Source organism: Sinocyclocheilus grahami, unplaced genomic scaffold, assembly GCF_001515645.1.
Source record: "Sinocyclocheilus grahami isolate Dianchi unplaced genomic scaffold, SAMN03320097.WGS_v1.1 scaffold412.1, whole genome shotgun sequence".
In the NCBI taxonomy this organism is placed as follows: Eukaryota; Metazoa; Chordata; class Actinopteri; order Cypriniformes; family Cyprinidae; genus Sinocyclocheilus; species Sinocyclocheilus grahami.
The window spans coordinates 435,318-457,243 of NW_015505591.1; the positions used below are offsets into that span (position 1 = coordinate 435,318).

General features: G+C 34.0%; 1 protein-coding gene across 1 annotated transcript in view; it reads right to left on the minus strand.

Moving 5' to 3' along the window:
* LOC107551014 (low-density lipoprotein receptor-related protein 8-like) overlaps positions 1-21,926 on the minus strand; it is a 182,571-nt gene that overhangs the window by 57,703 nt on the left and 102,942 nt on the right. The window contains exon 4 of the mRNA XM_016232492.1: positions 8,283-8,411. Coding sequence (XP_016087978.1) covers positions 8,283-8,411 — 129 coding nt within the window. The remainder of the gene's footprint in view (positions 1-8,282; positions 8,412-21,926) is intronic.

Sequence of the window (21,926 nt, forward strand, 5' to 3'; positions counted from 1 at the left end):
GGGTGGATTAGCAAATGGCAGTGCAGATGAAAGAAATATCAGGCTATTGTCAGGGGATAGAAGAGGTTGAGCATAACGCTTGGCATTACACGGGTGCAAACACCTCAGCCTATGCAACTGTGTGCTGACTGAGTACAGCCAATATTCCCACCCACATAAAGCACAAAAGGGCAAAAGCTTCCCTGTATAGACGGCATATCCTGTGTACACAAAATATTCCAGAACAGAATAAAACGCATCAGATTTGTTGATATGAAATGAACCAAACATTCATTCTGGCATTATCAAAAAGCAAATGATTCATTAATTTCACTGGGAATCATGTTCAGTTCCTGCTTGCTTCAATCAGGGGACTAGCACATATCAGACAGCACATCTCAGAATTCATTAGCTTCAATGTCACGCAGGAAATAAATGAACACCAAGAACAACATCACACGAATAAATATCTAAAACTCAGTGCAGCTTACACTTTCTGCCAGTGCTGTAATTATAATTTTACATGGATGCATGAAAACAGATTTAATATTTGCCGTAATCACATTAGCTGTCAGTAATAATCCTGCGGATACTGATATAATCAGATTAATAGATATTCTTGGGTAGCATCTAGCCCCTCTAAATCTCCCTTGAGGAAATGCTTCAGCAGATATTGTAATACTTCTTTATTATGGCCCTCCTCTGTGGTACAGCAGAGGCTGAGTGTTGTAGGTGGTGATAGGTTGTGTTTTTCAGTGATGAGATTTTTCACAGCACCCAGAGAAGCGCTAAAGCCTGGGAATGGAAATGGAAAGAAAAGCAAAGAAGCGAGAAAGACAGAAGCTCCCAAATCCTAGTGAGCTGCCTAAAAAGACAACCTTAATAGACACGGCATGCTCAAAATTCACTGCAACAAGCATTCTGAGATAAATCATCCAAGATGCCAAGTGTATTTATAAATATATTAAATTATATATTCCAAAAAAAGAAATAAAATAAAAATACATCAAATTAAAAAATGATATATTACTATGATATTTATAAATAAAAAATATTAAGTGAAATGAATTATTTCATCAAATATTTACATCATGTTCAAAATTCTGGGGTCAGTAAGATTTTTTTTTCTTTTACACTGTTGCATCAAAGCAAAATGAATGAATCCCACACACCGTCAGTACTTGCAAATGTATCAAAAAATAAATGTACTCACGATGTTCTGGTCCCATGACCTTTATCTGCCATATTTTCATTGTAACAAAAAGTTGCTAATTTGAATAAATGTTGTTCTTTTGAATTTCCTATTCAACAAAGAATCTTGAAAAAAATCCTTTTGAAAATTTAGCTTTGCCATTACAGGAATAAATGACTTTATAAAATTGTCATAGAAATTGTACTAATTCAATTTTAATATTAGATTAGAATAGCTAATATTTCACAATATTATAGTTTTATTGTATTTCCGATTAAATAAGCTTTGGTGAGGATAAGTGAAAACTATTAACTGTGTGTATATATATATATATATATATATATATATATATATATAAAGAAATACAAATAATTACAAATAAATAGTGAGTCATTGAATTAAATGACAGACAGACAGATAGATAGATAGATAGACAGATAGCTCCCAATTTGCTGCTAAATTACTAGTGTTACCGAATGTTTTATATATATATATATAATAGGACACAGAGAAGACCGTTTGCTTGTAGTCTTACCAAGCACAGCAAAAATAACGCACTCACATAAACTCAAACAACCATGCTCCCACACATAACCTCTTTCACCACTAACTAACAGACTGGTTCACCTGTTTCTCTTTTCCATCTTTTCTGGTATTTCATCCTTTCATTTAAATATTTTTATCTGTATCTGTGCACTTCAAATCCTCCCACATTAGGATCTACTGGGTGTCACCAGCTTCCCTCGCTTCTCTTATCTGATCTCAGTCATCTCAAGGCAATGATCGACATTACACGCCTCAGTGCTTGACTGCAACTTCCATTCGATCTTAATTGATTGAAAAGGCTCTGATGTGTGGCCAAACTAGCTAAACGAGAATGAGCACACAGTCGAGTACCTATCATAGAAAACACGCTCACGTTTCAGTGCTAGCAGCTATACACACAACAACTGTGACCTAAGTACCCTGAGTGAGCTGCAAATGCAACCTCACATTTATGTTTGATTTTCATGAGCAATTCGGTTATAAATATTGAATGTAGGTCAAACTTACAGTGTACACTGCTGTTCAAAAGTTAGGGGTCAGTAAGACACAGTACGAAGTGTAATATTGTGAAATATTACAATTTAAAATAACTTTCCTATTTAAATATATTTCAAAATTTAATTTATTCCAAAGTTGTTGCTTTTAAGACAGATCATAAAGCTCTTAAAACATAGCACCATATACCCAAAGTGACAGTGATACACACAGCACAGGAGATTCAATTTACTAAATTTCCCACACAACTATCATGACTTCGCAATGCATAAAAGTCATAAAAGTCATATGTGAATATATTTAGAGCAAGCAAATAATGAGCACCCTGGTGAAAAGAGTAAGAAGCGGAAGAAGACAAAGAAGAGGTGTGTGGATCGGATAGAGGAAGAGGAGAGGGAATAAGAATCTATTTCTGCATCCAGTTCTGGAGTTCATCTCTTCCTGGAGATGGGAAGTGTTCGACCGCAAGCTTTGACAAAGCAACTCTTCTCCAAGCAATAAAAGGGCTTGCAGAGATATTGAGTCAAGCGCATGCCAGGTGTAAATTTAGCATTAGCATTTCACATCGTTCAAAGCTTCAGAAAATATAATATCGTAAAGAAATTCTCTGGACGGAAATATGAGGTGTATATTTACAGAAATTAAGGAAATGCATAAAAAAGGATCTTCAGTTCAATAGTTCAGCTTTCACTATGGTCTTTTAATGTTACATGAAGAGAATGCAGAATTGAATTATGAAGTAAAATTAGAAATGTTTAGCTAAATTAAGAGTCTGTTTGGAGACCATTGATTAGTTTGGAGAAATATGTAAAATTCTCATAATGGTTAATATTCCAATACAGAAGACTACATACTCTAGAGTTTCATATCGTAATATCTTTTTTATTGCTTTAGCATGTTTTAGTATTTCTTCTAATTAGGGTCTGCTGGAATCAAGTGGCTGTGTGGTCTGTGTGGTACATTAATCTCTATGGATGTACAATGAGAGGCAGAAGTGGGGGACATAGAATGAGATAAAGAGATAGAGTCAGAGATCTCAAGGGTAATATCACCCATAGCGTGACACAAATCTAACGGTGATAATTAAAATCCAATTATATTACAGCATAAAACAAACACTCCAGCATAAAAGGAGCTGAAAGGCACCAATAAAAAGATCTTTATTCTTACAAAAAGCAGATATAGCTTAAAGACATGTTTACACATTTGCAGTGACAAAGTGACTGGAAGTCATCCATTTTTAATTGCCATGTACACACTGCAGATAAATACGGTTGTCACTCTTTTGTTTGAGAGCTTAATCTTGTTCTGTCCACAAGAATGACAATCACACCCTGTGACCCTTTACTCGGTGCAGTAGTAACCAAAATGAACATTTAGTGGCACTTTTGGAAACTGACAGCTTGCGAGATATCTGCTTTTCTTGTCCAGGTGCAGTGCTAACAAATCAACCGAGGGACATTACTTGAATTTATTGACGCACATTTTGACACCAGATTTTCCCACCAGTCCTGTGCTCTAGAGGTGACCTAAAACATTATGGCTCAGCAAGAGCATTAAAGGCACAGTTCACCTGAAAAATAAAATTACCCCATGATTTACTCACCCTGAAGCTATCTTAGGTGCATATGACTTTCTTCTTTCAGACGCATACAACTGGAGTTATATATATTTTTTTAAATGTCCTGGCTCTTCCAAGCTTCAAAATATCTTCTTTTGTGTTTAGAGTTTAAAGTTTTAAAATTTAAAAAAATGTGAATAATATAAAGAATTTTTTAAGTCAAAATTGTTTGTATGGCACTGCACCATCTAAACACAAAATGCACATTAATTATTAAGAATATATGCATCCAGCAATTTAAGTTCACACGTTTGAGGCTTGAATGCTTTTTTCCCCCTCGCGTCATGAAACTTCTCCCTCATAATGAGCTAAACGGCACAGCTCTGCCTTAGCAGGGGTTCCTCTCTCTGCCGAAACGCAGTTTCAGTAATGAAAACATTTTAAACTTTCTTCATAGAGCTTCCACAAGAGCAAAGGGCACTTTGATTGTGCATTTTTAATGCAGATTACCGATAATAATTTATCCTTAAAAGCTTCCTTCGCAGTGTATCTGGAGATTAAGGTAATAGAGGGGAAAAGAGAGAGAGAAAGAGAGAGAGCGAGAGAGAGAGAGAGAGAGAGCAAAAGGACACAGCTGAGTTTGAGGGCAAATAGTGCCTTTCTTCTACAAAAATAGGTATATTATTCATGTCTGTGACTCCCCAAGATATGTTTTATGTAAATCTTCCAACCTTTAGTACACTGGAAAGGGCTTTGTGGATGCAGCAGGTTTTAGATGTATGTGTGGAGTCTGGTAAACCCACTAAAAGTGCACTGCTGCCCCATTCAGCAAATGAAAGCACTAAAACAGTATTATGTTTTTAGCATTATGTATAATGCTCTGTAAAAAGGATATTAGCTTTTATCCAAGGTACTAAGAAGAACAATGAAGCAGCATGAATAAATTATGCTGTTAATGTTTTGCTGCTTGCTGACTTTATTTTTACTGTTGTTATGTTGTTGTTGTTGTGCAGTGATCTTAAACCCATCTTATTACATAATAATGTTTGTTGATTGTCACCATTACACATTGTTATACTGAGGATAATTATTAAATATTAAAAACCAATGCCTTAAAATGAGTTTGTGTAAAAGTGTAAAAATGTAAGTAAAAATATTTAAATTACTATGTCATTTTAGGTTTTAGAACCATAATTTTAACTGAAATTCAGTTTATACATTTATTTACACTACACTTAAAAAGTAAGTGTTTTTTTATTACAAGAATTAACACTTTTATTTAGCAAAGATTAAATTAAACAAGAGTTACAGTAAAAACATTAATAAAGTTACAAAAGATTTCTATTTAAAATAAATGCTGTTGTTCTGACTTTTATATTCAAAGAATCCTGAATAAAAAGATGCATCATGGTTTCCACAAAAATATGAATGTTTTCAAATGTAGTGATAAAAACGGTAGAGGTAAAGAAATGGTAGTTATATGCATTTACAATAAATCAAATACATAATTTTAAAGATGCAAAACCACAAAGGTTTTGGCTAAACATTTTACATAATAAATGAACAAAATCCAAAAAGTACTAATCTTCCCTGTTCTATCCTCTGTGTCACACCTGACTGATGAGCTTCTGGTTCATGTAGAGGTGACTGATTTGAAATGTAATTTTTTGTGAAACATGATTCTTCAAAAGTTATGGGCTGTATAGCATTAAGAGTAATATGTATTCAGAAAGTACTAATCTTCCCTGTTCTATCCTCTGTGTCACACCTGACTGATGAGCTTCTGGTTCATGTAGAGGTGACTGATTTGAAAAGGATTTGAAATGTAATTTTTTGTGAAACATGATTCTTCAAAAGTTATGGGCTGTATAGCATTAAGAGTAATATGTATTCATGGACCGTGCCTTAACATCTTCAATTATAAAATCAAAAGGAGCAGTCCTGCAGGTTATTCTATAATAAAAAAAATAGAAGTATCAGGACCAGACATCAAGCAGGAAATCAATTATAATCAGTAGCACGGTGAAATATTACAGTGATGTTAATGCTCTTATTTTTCAGTTCAGCGCAAGACCGTGCAACACGCAAATCACTGCTATACATCCACAGAGATAAACAAGCGCTGTCACGGTGCTAATCAAAGTGCTAATAGTCAGAAAATGAAAAACCATAAAAGATCGAGGTAGAGTTGAAAGACGTGTCCTGTATTTCATTATTACATGATTAAGTATAAGAGAAAGCGTAAGCCCGTAGTGACAGAAGGACAAGAGATTTCGCTCGGCTGTGTTTGGAGATATGAAAAGCACACATGTCAAGGCTGGATAATAGGCAGGATAATTACATATTATGAACACAACAGGGCAATTCAATTGTGAAATATGCATTTTGTAGATAATGGTCAACACAGAAACACAATAATCTCTTTACATCCTGTAGGGCAGTGTTTCCCAACTTTTTTTTAGTCGCGGCACCCTTTGGAAATTTTAACAAACTTGTGGCACCCTACAAAATTTGTATAGTCACAATATTTGAACTTCTCATTTCGATGTGATAATTTGAAAAGTATAGATATTCGGTACAACAGGGAAGAACTGCAGAATATAATGTCACATTGAATTTCATGAAGAAAATTGAAACTATGCAATTTATTGATTGATTTAATTGCATTTATAAAAACTGATATTATTTCAATGTTTAACACCCTTAAATGTTTCGCACTAAAAGCATCACATTTAAACTTCTTCATTTTGTTCTGACTTGATGATAATTAAATTTTTTCATATAAAAATTTCAAATGACTTCATTTTATTAAAAATCCTGGAATTAATTTATAAATAAATTGGTCATTAAAAAGTCTCACTCTTAAAAAGTTTCTTCATCATTTACTGAAAAATGACAGTCCCACTATGGGAGTGTGTCTAAATATTAAACTTACTGATTTACTTACTTACTTTGCCATCCAAAGCCACGCCCCCTGAACGCATTTACGCTCACAGACCAGAATACCAGAGACAACATTACTACAATAGGCTACATCAGCGGTTCCCAATTCCAGCCCATGTTCCGAAGTGAAGTAAACTTCAACGGATTTCCCCTGCTCAGGGAGTAGGGAGCAATGGACACTGTGACATTGAATTTCATGAAGAAAATTGAAACTATGCAATTTATTGATTGATTTAATTGCATTTATAAAAACTGATATTATTTCAATGTTTAACACCCTTAAATGTTTCGCACTAAAAGCATCACATTTAAACTTCTTAATTTTGTTCTGACTTGATGATAATTAAATTTTTTCATATAAAAATTTCAAATGACTTCATTTTATTAAAAATCCTGGAATTAATTTATAAATAAATTGGTCATTAAAAAGTCTCACTCTTAAAAAGTTTCTTGACAGTCCCACTATGGGAGTGTGTCTAAATATTAAACTTACTGATTTTTTTGTAACATTATAAATGTACTGCAAGTTTTGATCAATTTAAAGGTGCAGTAGATGATCTTGGAAAATGCTAACTTTAGCCTGATAGCACTGAAAGATCGGGTAGTTGATGTTTGTCTGCCATTCTCGCTCTGTATGCACAGCGTGCATAATACATACGTTGACAGGCAGGTACTGCGCGAACCGAGTGCGCAGAGGTGTGCCACACAAACTAGATCGCTCTGCATGCCACACACATACAATATAGACATGAATCATGGAAAAGGGGCAAAACAGCAATATACCTAGTACTGTTATATTAATAATAATCAACAGGTGACTAAGTCTGCAGTACAGAAACTATTTAGACATATTAAACAAACCAGCAAATTCTCAGCTGCTCTGCCGTGGATTTAAAATGCTGAGTTTGCTTTTATCCATGAGCCCTTGAGCAGTACATCAGGAGTTTGTTATAATGATAAAGATCCTGAAGGGCTTTAAAAGGCCAAACGTATAATACATAATCTTTCCATAAAAGAGGTAGTTGGAGAATCACTGCTTGTATAGGTTGCATGTCAAAGAGCAAAGTAAAATCAATACTGGTTTATAATCTAATAGTAAATTGAAATACCTGTATTTGGCAGCCGGATTATTGTGTGTTTGAGAGCAAGAGGAAAGGAGTGCGAGAAAGTGCGCGTGTAAGCAGAATTTCTATTTAATTTATAGTCATAACACACATTCTCGTTCTCACCCACTGTGACAATCAATCAATGCAAGAACTAACTGTTGGGGGTCTAAACATAAAAACCAGCCCACTTTTTTAAGATCCAGAGACCTCTGTAATATCTACCCTGCGCATCAGGAGGACATGATGAAAGGACCATCAGCTACAATAAAATCAAACATCGATGTGTTTCATGTGCTTCACACACACACACACACACACACACACACACCCACACACATCACTACCTCCACTGCACTCCATTAAGTTCACACACACCTCACTGAAGCCTGATTGTGCATTATCCAGACAGGACCTATTTTTAGCGATTTCCTCTTTCTTTATCTTTCCTCCCTGGACTCACCTGCAGCACACTGCTCCTCATCTGCTCCATTTTCACAGTCCTGTTCACCATCGCAGCGCCATGACAATGACACGCATTTGCTCGTCGAGTCGCCACAGTCAAACTTCTCTGGTGGACACGTCAGTCGACCTATGAGTGAAAGCAACACAGAAAGATGTCTGAGAAATAACATATCAACTAATGCTAAAAGGCGTATTCCGGGATGCTGATTGGTCAATATAGTGTTCCAACCTTTGAAATACCCAACACAATGACACATTTTCATACAAAATTAAATTTCTAAGATGATGTCAATATCCTCTGTACATACAATACTATTAAAAGGTTTGGGGTGTGTAGAATTTTTTTAATGTTTTTGGAAAGAACTACTGATCAAAAATACAGTAAAAACATTAATATTGTGAAATATTATAGTTTAAAATAACACAATTTATTTCTGTGATGTTAAAGCTAAATTTTCTGTAGCCTTTACTCCAGTCTTCAGAGTCACATGACCCTTCAGGAATCATTTGGTGCTCAAGATTTTTTTTTTATCAAGAATGTTGAAAACGTGCTGATTAATACAGTGGTGTGAAAAAGTGTTGGCCCCCTTCCTGATTTCTTATTTTTTGCATGTTTGTCACACTTTAATGTTTCAGATCATCAAACAAATTTAAATATTAGTCAAAGATAACAAAATCCAAAACTACATGGCCCTGTGTGAAAAAAGTGTTTGCCCCCTAAACCTAATAACTGGTTGGGCCACCCTTAGCAGCAACAACTGCAATCAAGCGTTTGCGATAACTTGCAATGAGTCTGTTACAGCGCTGTGGAGTCCACTCATCTATGCAGAATTGTTGTAATTCAGCCACATTGGAGGGTTTTTGAGCATGAACCGCTTTTTTAAGGTCATGCCACAGCATCTCAATAGGATTCAGGTCAGGACTTTGACTAGGCCACTCCAAAGTCTTCATTTTGTTTTTCTTCAGCCATTCAGAGGTGGACTTGCTGGTGTGTTTGGGATCATTGTCCTGCTGCAGAACCCAAGTTCGCTTCAGCTTGAGGTCACAAACAGATGGCCGGACATTCTCCTTTTTCAGGATTTTTTTGGTGAATAGAAAGTTATTAGAAAACTACAATAACTATACAAATATATTAAAATGCTGTAGTTAGAAAACATTGAGCGTTTATTTAAAATATTTTTTTTGTAATACTGTAAATGTCTTTGTCACATTTGATCAATTTAACATCTTGAATAAAAAGTAATTTCTTTCTTTCAAATTTTTTCAAAATAAAACAACAAAAAATAAGTCTGACTAAATAAATGATAACATTTTTGTAAATTGTAATTATCAATGTAAAACTTTTACACAAATATTAAAAAAATGTACCACCAATGCCATATTTAAATAAACCATATGAAAAAACTTAAACATTTACAATAATACAATCAATTATAATAACACTATTTTTTTTTTTAAATAATTGTTGGACCATTCACTTAACTCCAAAAAACAAAATGATTAGAAGACAAACAAATGCCATAAATGTCATGTGATGTACAATGAAGAGAACAATGAGTTTTCATAAATAAATACAGATAAAAAAATATGCAAAACTATTTAGATTAGTAACATTTTCATCTTCTTTTCTTGCTATAAAATTATGCTTTCTACATGGAGTTTCTTTTTTCTTGACAAGCCCCATCACACAAACACACATTCAGTAAGACATCTCCGCTAGCCTTATTGTTAACCAAAACCGAAGCCCATTGAAACAATTTAATAAATTTAACAATTTAATAAAAAGTAATTTCTTTCTTTCAAATTTTTTCAAAATAAAACAACAAAAAATAAGTCTGACTAAATAAATGATAACATTTTTGTAAATTGTAATTATCAATGTAAAACTTTTACACAAATATTAAAAAAATTTACCACCAATGCCATATTTAAATAAACCATATGAAAAAACTTAAACATTTACAATAATACAATCAATTATAATAACACAAGAATTGATTAATCTTTTTTTTTTTTAAATAATTGTTGGACCATTCACTTAACTCCAAAAAACAAAATGATTAGAAGACAAACAAATGCCATAAATGTCATGTGATGTACAATGAAGAGAACAATGAGTTTTCATAAATAAATACAGATAAAAAAATATGCAAAACTATTTAGATTAGTAACATTTTCATCTTCTTTTCTTGCTATAAAATTATGCTTTCTACATGGAGTTTCTTTTTTCTTGACAAGCCCCATCACACAAACACACATTCAGTAAGACATCTCTGCTAGCCTTATTGTTAACCAAAACCGAAGCCCATTGAAACATTTTCAAGTTTCATCCCAGATCACACAGCTTTCCCAAGACAGCTCCATAAATTATACATCTCTAAATGTCTGGGAACCCAACTACAAATCAATAGCAGCCAGACTGATTTCTCTCACTCTCATTCTTCAGTCTTTTGAGTAATTTTCAGAGTATAAAAGAAGATTTATGAAGACCTTCTCACCTTCTCTGACACCTCGAATCAGTGTCTGCAGCCCATTGTTGCCTGAACTCTATCTATAATCATAAGAGTGAATGCCATGTCTCTCACTGGATTTCACTATTGTACGGCCTTCTCTGAAGGAATGGGAAAAAGACAGCTGTGAATCTCATTTGAGATATCTCTTCATCAGCATACAGCCATTGTGGCTCTGCAAATTGAGGCCTAGTCCTCATCTGTGAAAGCCATATTGGATCTGAGACTGTCAGGAGAAAAAAAGTCCTATTTAAGGCCAGAGCTTAACCCAACACCACAAGGCTTGTTGGTCTGTGACTAGGGAAATGTATGTGACAGAGTGGGTTTGTTTGAACAGTGTTTATTTGTGAGCGTGCGTTCCTGGCTTTGTCAGCATGTGTCTGAATAAACTGAATGACCCATTCTAACTGTTTGGCTGACTGCTAGAGATAGCACAGCCTCATGGGAAACACAGTCTGTCTCATCTCCTCGCTACCCCGGAAGACTACTGTGCCCACAGGGCTTTTCATTCACTGCTCATAAAGCCCTGGCTTCCTCTTGTTCACACAGCAAAATACTCACAGAGGTTTGGTAAAGGCACTGGTGTAAAATAAACAACACATTGGGAATATCAAGATTATTTTAATGCACTCTAATCTGCTCATTACACTACCTACAGACAATCATTAGGCTAGTTTAGTGATCCATCCTTATGAAAATATTAAGACAGATGTTTTAATAGTGTCTCTGATTTAAACTTCAGTGGAAAAAGTTTAAAATTAGCGCTAAAATTAACTTTTGTGAATAATTCAAACAATGAATCGATTCATAACGCAAAAATTTGTGTGCATCAAACACAACCATTTGGAGCATTTACATTTTTTTATAATATTTTCATGTAGCAAGGATGCATTTAATTGATCACATTGTTACATACATTTATATTTCTAATAAAGGCTCTTCTTTTGATCTTTCTATTCAAAGAATCCTGAAAAAATGTATCAGTTACATTACAATACATTACATTTTAAAATATATAAAAATAGAAAATTATTTTTAATTGTAATATGATTTTACAATATTGTTACAGAAGTGGTGCTTGATGGCTCTAGTTGTGAAGAGGATGAATTCAGAAACAGAATCTTTGTAAAAAAAAAAAAAAGAGATATATATCACCTGCATCTTCAAAGAGTTTTAGCACACTGACAGCATAAATCCTCAGATTAAGAATATAACATTTAAAAACGAATACAATTATAACAGAACAAGAAAAAACTGCCACCAGCAAATATTATCTGAAGTTTAGTTTAGTGATCCATCCTTATGAAAATATTAAGACAGATGTTTTAATAGTGTCTCTGATTTAAACTTCAGTGGAAAAAGTTTAAAATTAGCGCTAAAATTAACTTTTGTGAATAATTCAAACAATGAATCGATTCATAACACAAAAATTCAATGATTTGTATGCATCAAACACAACCATTTGGAGCATTTAAATTTTTTTAATAATATTTTCATGTAGCAAGGATGCATTTAATTGATCACATTGTTACATACATTTATATTTCTAATAAAGGCTCTTCTTTTGATCTTTCTATTCAAAGAATCCTGAAAAAATGTATCAGTTACATTACAATACATTACATTTTAAAATATATAAAAATAGAAAATTATTTTTAATTGTAATATGATTTTACAATATTGTTACAGAAGTGGTGCTTGATGGCACAGTCAACATCAAGTTTAATTTGAAGAGCAAAGCTGAGGTCTCAGAGCACAAATTCATGCGTTTATTTCTTTATGAAGACAAAATAAGAGCTAGCTCCACTCGTACTCTGTGCCCAGTTCAACTCATCCTGACTGCAATGCAATTCCTCCTGGGAAAATGAAGTTATGGAAGAACCACAGGGAGCGGATGAGATTAGATTAGCATATTTATCTAATAATGTAAATCATTTTCTTGGTGCGGGTGTAACATAGTGAAATGAAATTTTCTCACATGCGCATCAGTACGCTCAAAGAAATAATAATTAGCTTTGCACAAACCACATTATATTAGGGAGGCAGTTTCAGTCAATAATGTCCGAGTGATGAGTTTCACAGTCGACTAAATTCAGATGTTCTTGTGAGCGGTGAGAATATGCGTGTCTAAGTGGGCATTGAGGCATCTTCCTTTACTCCTTTCTCATTTACCTAAATGCATCAGAAGCCTATATGGCTAAAAGTATCTGGACACCCCACAAATAATGGTTTGACTATTCCAAGTACAATATATCCATAACTATAATAAGGTTACAAAATCAAGTGTAGTGCAGTCTCTCTCTCTCTCTCCGTCTATTGCTCTTTCTGTCCCTTCAACATAAATGCTTTTAAAAGTATTTTCAAAACATTCAAGGTTCGTCTTGACAACCTTTGCTTTTCTAGGTAAATAATATAAAAGGTAAACTAAAGGTTTAGGTTCAGTAAGAATTATAAAAAATAAAAAAAAAAGAATTTTATTATGCAAGGATTCTTTAAATTGATGAAAACTGACAGAAAAGACTTACATTTTTACAAAAAAAATAAATAAATAAATGCTGGTCTTTTCAACTTTCTATCCATAAAAGTAACCCAAGACTGAAGACTGGATTAATGACTGCTGAAAATGACAGGAATAAATTTGATTTTAAATACATTAAAAAAGAGAATAGCTATTTTAAATTGTAATATTTTACAATATTATTGTTACTTTATTTACTCTATTTGTGAACTAGAAATGCAGTCTCTAGAAATGAGCATAACAGACTTCTTTCAACAACATTTAAAAACCTTACAGACCTCAGAGATTTGAACTATAGTGTGAATTTCTTTGAATTTTAATTTTCAATTCTGAATACATTTTGCTACATCGATTCAAATTCAGTAATTGAAATGGAATTAAAAAGGCACTTAATACACTTCTGAACATCTCATAACCCTGCTTACCTGAACTCTGGTAAACACTTTTGGGATGAATTGGAATGCTGACTTCAAGGCCAGACCCAGTCATATAACATCTGTGCCTGAACTTGACTTCTCTGCACCAGTATAGCATAAATCCTTAAGATGTGCGGCTGGTGTGGAAGAGTTTTTGGTAAGTTAGCTATAAAAGTTGTTTGTCCTTGGGAAGATAATTTCTAATCAGAGTATGAGCCTCCAGGACTTTTAGTGGACATACCTTTATCACAAATGCTGACGGCTGCACACTCACATATCGCCCAACAAGAAGCAGCAGCTCTATCGACGTGCTTATCGACAGCTTTCTGGAGAACCCCTTTGATCCACAGATACAACTCTGTCCAGCACAGTCAAGGCTAGCAGTATTCTGCACCACAATCCCAGAGTTTCAAGAGGGTTATAGCAGTTGAAGTGCACAATTTTTTTCTGATGCTAAAATACTTTCTCATATCCCAGCTTAATATGCAGAGACAAGTATAACAATATAAGAACACATCCATTGTAAACATCCATTACTCATTACAATTCTTCATAGTTAACTTCCTTAAAAAATAGATACAAATACTAGGCCTTCGTGCCATTATTAGGTTCAGTAATTTGTGTAGATGATACCTGTAGTGTAAACTTATGCAACAGTGATCCCAATTACACACAAAAACATCTAACAAATACAAAACAAAACAAATATTTCCCTGCATTAACATGCCCTGGACATGCATGCATATTCAATAATAACAACTTTATGCACACGTTATGCACATAGTTTTAAGTGTGAATGTGTACAGTATTTGCCACTGACCTTTTACTCTGCTGTTTGCATTTTGTTAATTATTTCTTTTTAAATTAATTTAATTATTTGATTTCACCATACAAACTATGCAAACTGATGCACTACAGCTCAGTTTCAATCAGCACCAAATAATCTCACCACTTTTTAGAAAATCACAGAAAATACAATGTCAAGCTGAATAAATATGTTAAAGTGATAGTTCACCCAACTGATTATTTTTTCATCTTCATGTCATTCCAAAACCATAAGACTTTTTTTTTCTTTTTTTTTTTTCTCAATTAAATCCGAGAAGTTTCTGTCACTCCACTGAAAGTACAGGTAACCAAAACTTAAAAGATCCAAAAAGACCATAAAGGTGTTGTAAAATGAATCCATATGAATCAAGCTGTTCAATCCAAGTCATGTGAAGAGATATAATCGCTTAATATGATGAACAGATTTAATTATTTACCTACAAAATGATTGTCACAAAAATTCTACATAAATAGAGTACATCACATGTGGTAAAAATGGAACATTAAAAATGTGAGCACGATGTACATATTTCAGTATTTTTCATTTCTAATGAGTTACATGTCTTACATACAATACATGTTTATTTGTGAGTATAAGCCTAATTTAAATCTGTTCATCATATAAAGTGATCGCATCTCTTCACAAGACAAATTAAACTGCTCAATTCAGATGGAGTTGTTTTACGTTTTGTTAAAAATTTCTTAATTCGCATTTCAAAGATTACGTTTTATGTGTTTGGAATGAAATAATGACAGAATTCTTTATTTTTGGGTGAACTATAACTTTAACTAGTGTTAAACAAACGTAAAGAAATCACATGTGCCAACAGGCTAATATTGACAGTCCTAGTTGTCCCCAGCACTCTCAGAGGTAAACGGAGGTCAGTGAAACCTGTCAATCGACGGTGCCACACACAAAGCCTGAAAAACCGATCTGTGGGGAATCAGGATGGTCTTAACAGTCTCACTCCATTGATCCACTTTGTCTCCATTTTATTGACACATTTGCCACTGAACAAGGAAACATAATTGTGATTTATGCTACAAAAATGCACTTTAACAACCTGATGCAGACGTGTGTGCCTATGTGGGTATAATGACCAGCTTAGTTTTGACCTGAATCCATCTAAAACCCAAACGTCCTGATCCCATTAGCAGGAACGCTGGGATCTCTTCAGCATTCTGTCCACGCTGCTCCTGCGGGGCTGGGCTACTATAATCGAAGGGTGCCTGTACTATATGCTAATGTGATTTTGATTAACTGCCTCGCTAATATCCCTTCACTGAGAGGTGGGGAGAGGGGGAGAAATTTAAGAGTTTATCATGGTGAAACCTCCCAGTCATATTTAGCTTTGTATGAGGGAGCCTGATTAATTCTGATGTCCTAACCTGACAGGAAATTGCAATGCTAATCAATTTGTCTGGCGACTCTTTAACATTTAAAGAGGGACTGAGCGGAGCTAAGGGGAGGTGCTACATTTCTCTTACATACTATACAAACTGTACATTATTTTCGATGAGAAAGACATGAGAAAATAATCCAGCATGCACTGCAACCCTTGGGAAAAAGGAGTATACCTTTGCATACTTTTAAAAAGTACTTAAGGAAATCTATTTTAAAAGAAAATACCGAAGTGCATACTGACCGAGTGTTTATGGACACTTAACTGTACGTAAATTGCAATTAAAAGAAAATGTGGTAACACTTTATTTTACGGTGTCCTTGTTACACGTTACATTTACTTACTATCAAAATAACAATTAATTATGTATAATTGCATGCAACTAACTAACCCTAAATCAAACCCTCATCCCAACCCTAACCATACAGTAAGTACATGTAGTTAATTAATATTACTCAGTACTTAAATGTATATTTGCACTGTAAAAAGGACACCTTAAAATAAAGTGTAACCGAAAATGTATTATAGTTTAATACATTTATATTAAATGCAATTAGCTGAACTTTTGACTTACTCAAGTAGGACTTAAGCACATCTTTATTGTCTTAACTGCCAGTTATTGTCTGCAATACACTATGGTTTAAGTTCACTGTGGGATGTTGCGATAAGCATTAACTGTAAACTAAAATATACTTTAATGTAATTTCTATTGAAACTTATATGTCATGTATTTAATGTATTTTTAATGAAGTTGCATTTTAGTATTAATATATAAAAAAAATTATATTGAACAATTTAGTTAAAATTATAATCAACTTCACATACTGTATGCTTTAGTATGTTAGTCAACACATCAAAGTATGTACATCTTTAAAGCATAAAGAAATATAAATACATAAGGATTTAAAATGTACTTTAAAGTAAAACATTTAATTTGAAGTTACAAAGTGCATTTTTTAAGGTTTTAAAAGTGTATTTATGTATAAAATTGTACTATCTTTAAGTACACTTAGGAGGTCTTTGATTTCATTAATATTATATCCTCAAGTACAGTTTTTTTTTAAAAAACAGACTTAAGATTTAAAGTACAAGTGCACATTCAATACAATTACGTATACTTCAGTTTCACACACAAAAAAACTGTTGCAACGGAGGAAAAATGTGACTGTTCTAATGACTCATAATGCAGCAAGTTTTAATCTAAATAAAGAAATATCATTTGCACACAATTGAACAATCAAACTTATAAACTCAATGTTAAAATAGCTTGAAAACAAATGAAAAACAAATAATATGAAAACAAACATGGAAAAGGGTTTCAGCACATCTTGAGCTCCAATCAAATTACTAGGCAATCAAAATTCATAAAACATACCACATTACCAGAAGTCGTGCTTATGGACACAGAGAAATAAATGTGGTGGGTTGAAACAGAGTTGACAAAAAAATCTATAAACAGGATTTTTCCCCCCCTAAGCAGTACAGCAGAATGAGAGAAAATAATTAAAACATGCTGAAAACCGGTGTGGACCACAGCTAAGCTTTAGTAATATGTCTCCATGGTGCTTTGCACCAATTAAGCTAATAACACCAAATCAATACACACTCAATACTATTTGGCTGAGGGGAAAGACTTGATGTCATGAGCAGTGATCCTTCTTGGACAGAAGTGTAAATTGTATTTAAACTGCTTTTACAGCTTTGAATTGTTAGTGCGTGATTTTAATTATTCAAACAGTTTATCCTTCGATTACTTTTTTGACCCAAAGTGAGGTGAGCAGTTGATTAAAATTGCCATTAATTATACCTAGAATTATATAAAAGAAATAAATTGATGAGAGGTAGAAAATTGCAACAGTTACATTCATTCAGGCAGGGGAAGAAGATTAAAGTGAAAGGCGAATCCACTGTGTGAGTGTTTCATATTCCATGGGAGACGGCTGCTCTGTAAGGCATGAGGAGAGAGCTAACATTTATATCAATAAAACTCTCCTGTGTCTCCACTTCACTTCACCACTCAACCCATAAGAGAATAAATCTGATACAAATCAGAGTGAGATGGATAGAAATGGACAGAGATCAACAGAGCGCTGGGGCAAGATGAAGAAATATGGCAGAATGAAGGGATGAAAATGAAGACAACACAAGAAAGAGAGAGCAAGCACCACAGACACATGACAGCAGGAAAATTAGCTGGTGGGAAGGTTATACACATTTTGATGGCAATACAGTATAATACAATCAGAAACAATATTACACCACACAATCTCACTAAGAGGAGGTAATAAAAGGATGGGTACTTTAACATTGACATAAATAAGAAAGACTTATCACTCAAAGAAAAACGTATCATGGTATTACCATGATTTTGGATACATACCATTCTTTGAAAAAGCCTACACAGATTCAGATTCTTTCTCTCTACTTCACAACATTACTGTGCTTATTGTATTTTTGATCAAATAAACTTGGTAAACAAAAACTTGAAAATACCAAAAAATTTTATGTAATCATCCCAAACTTTTTAACAGTATTGTATATGAAAATATGGAAAAAATAAGTATAATAAATGATAATAATAAATAAAAAAATACAAATATATTACAATTTTATTTTATGCCAAGAATGATTATTTTCTCAAATTAGGTAATTTATGTAAAATGAGGTTGACCACCATTCAGAGCAAGTTTGTGAGAAGGTGAAATTTACTGTATAGCACACTTAAGTATGTCTATTCTACCAACTCAGAATGACCTTAGAATAAAAGGTAACGTAAATTATAAATAAAGAATACAATTGCAATAAAATAAAACGCAAGTGAGTAAAAAAACAGAACTATGGTATTACCATTTGATACCATCACTGTACCATTGTACCAAAAGATGCGACAGAAAAACAAAGAAAGATGCTGATGAAAAAGTGGGTGGGCAGTGGTGCGTCCAGACAAATGAAGTGCGTCAAATGCCACTAATAACGCCTTTGCTGTTAGCAGACGTGCTGATCCGGCACAAATGACAGTCTAAAACACATGCACAGGCAAAACCACATTTACAGCTTCATTAGTCTGTGGTGAGGCATTTAAAAACACACTTCTCCCCAAACATTATATTGAAAAACGGGTTACTAAATCATGGTATGTGCCTGGCTGGGAATGAATAGATTTGAGACTGGGAGGGCTTAAGCTACTAACACACATTAGCCAGCGATCTAACAAAACAGCACGTTGTGATCGGCTACCCTTGTCTGTGTGCACACACAAGCACGCCCCTAAATTGATGTCTAGGGCAAACACATGACAGGAATCCTATAAGCTGTAAATCGATAGTCTCGGTCTTGCTTTAATTACACATTCTCTGGCTCTCAAGTGGGTCTCTACGGATTTGGCCCACTGGAGGTATAATCTTAACAATGAGAGGGGAAATACAGTGGATTATTGCACTGGGGGGACGTTTCTGAACAAGCTGACATTTAAATGACACATCTAAAAGAAATTAGAAATCACAATGTCAGGGGGAAAAAAAACAAGATTGGAGAAAAATTAGCAAAAGAAATAGCACAGTGCCCTATGGATGTATTCAATAATTCATGACTAAACATTGCTTCAAGAGGACAAAAACACCATTCCTACATGCAAAAAAAGCTGAACTGAATACAAATCTCTGCGGTATTCCAAAATAATATTTTTCTTTCTGAATTCTTAAATAATTTTTTTAGCACAAAAACATATTTGAATCACCAATCAACTTTTTATAATAAATGTCTGCTTGTTAAATTTGTGTTGTCCTTGTTTTTGACTTGCAAACTGAAGAAGCTGTTTTCGAAGGTTTTTGATTGAGATGTAGCAGCACTTCAAGCCACATGCATGAAAAACAAGTAAATCCTTCCTCTGTTGCAATCACGTCTGCGATTCATACACCACTCCCATGAATCATTAATGTGGCAGACCAGTTTTGAAAGTCAAATAGCATCACTTCAAATATTTGGCACTCATCTTGGGTTTATAAGCACTGGACGGTTCCCCACTATATAGGTTTGTAGGCAGTCTCACTTCTGGCTGTATGCTCATGTCAAGCGCTGTGGGTCGCTCTCCGATGGCCAGTGTGCATCAAAGCATTTTATGAAACGAGCCAGATGTGAATGACTCCCATCTACTATCTTTTCACACAAAATGAACCCTGTTGTCCTGTGCCAGAGGGCATGTAGAAAGGATTCCACATTTGAGACTTAAATTCGGATTTAAAGAGTGCAGATGCAAGGATGTAAACAGTGGAGAAAATCTCGGCTTTACCAAAGAATTAATTAGCAATAAATCAATATTTATTTTATTACTGAACCACAGCAATACTCTTGCTCTTATTCTCTTCAAGGACACTGCACCTTAAAATGAAGAAGAAAGCATTTTCACATAAAAAAAACTGTCACACTTCAGCTTAATTATAACATGAAAATAAAGTTTTATGACTCACATGAGTGCGGACGTAATTACTCGATATTATACAGCCACAAGTGTTGTTTTCTTTATAAAGGTAAATAAGCTTCCTTCCTGTTGTTTTGAAACATTCAGTGGGTGGCTCAACACACACCAAAGGCTGAACTAATAAAAGCTGCTGCCTCTTTAAGAGTGCTAATTTTCTGCATGTGTTATGGAACATTTGTCTGCCTGGTTGCTCAGGTGAGCCAAGATTGAAGGGTCTTCTGCAACACTGATACTGATATACAATATAAATGAAGGTGGTTGCAGTTTATGAAAGGCTCTGAATCGCTTTAATTCACCTGCAACACAATACTGCTTTTTTTTCTTTTTTACAAACAAGGATGAAGAATAAGATTAATAAGAATAAGAAACAGAGACGAGGGAGCGAGTGGAAGGATGAGCACATTATTCGTGTCTTCAATTTTTCAGTCTTTCAAAAACAATGTGATGTTTTATACCTTTTTTTCTTCAATGAAAAAGTCTTCATGCTACACAAGGACATGCTTGTTGGCTAAGGAGAACTGTCTTAAAGCATTTTCTCCCAGCAAATTATGGTCCACATTTGTCTCATTTTAAGCCATACAAATTATTTGTGTTATGCAAAATACTGTAACATAAATGCGCCAGGAACAAACAATGTACAACAATGGAATGGATTTAATTTATGCATATGAATACAATAAATGCAGCCACTAGAGAGAATATTACAGTTATCATGTTGTTCATGCTTTTTTCATTATCCATTATTAATGTGTAACATTCATATTACTTATTAAATTAATAATAAGTAAGAAAGAAAGAAAGAACCTAAAATAATTAGCATTTTATTCAAGCAAACTGGATCAAATACCTTTTTTAAACATTGCTTTTCTAATACATGCCATTGAGGATTGATATTAGTTAATTAGCATAAATAATTACAATTGCACTATAACGTGATACTTTAAGGGCGGTGTGCAATCTTCTGTCAATGAGTATCGCACTATAGGGTTGTGACGGTGAGGACATTTTCCCACCGGTTAATCGACGTGTGACAACACCGGTAATACCGGTATCACCGTGGGGGCGGGGGTGGGGGCGTTCCCTCTTTTTCTCGCTTTCCTTTGCTTTTAAATAGCTTGTAAAGCTGCGTGCACATTTTACTTTCACTTTTAAATAGCGGCAATTTGGCGTAAAGCAATTGTTAGTTTTTAGTTTGTTTGAATTTCCCATCTTTTCCTCGCTTTCCTTAGTTTTTAAATAGCTTAAAAGCGCTGTGCGCATTTTACTTTCACTTTCGAATTAGCGGCAGTTCGGCGTCAACTGCTTGAACGCAACAACAAAATACAACGTCAAACTCACTTTAGCGTATATATAAAACATAGAACTTTTATTAACAAAACAAATAAAAATACTCCATGCTATAGGGCAGGTTATGCCTAATATAAAATAACAAATAACTTACATAAAGTTTAAATAGGTATACAAAACTGGAAATAGGCTAAGTAAACATGTAT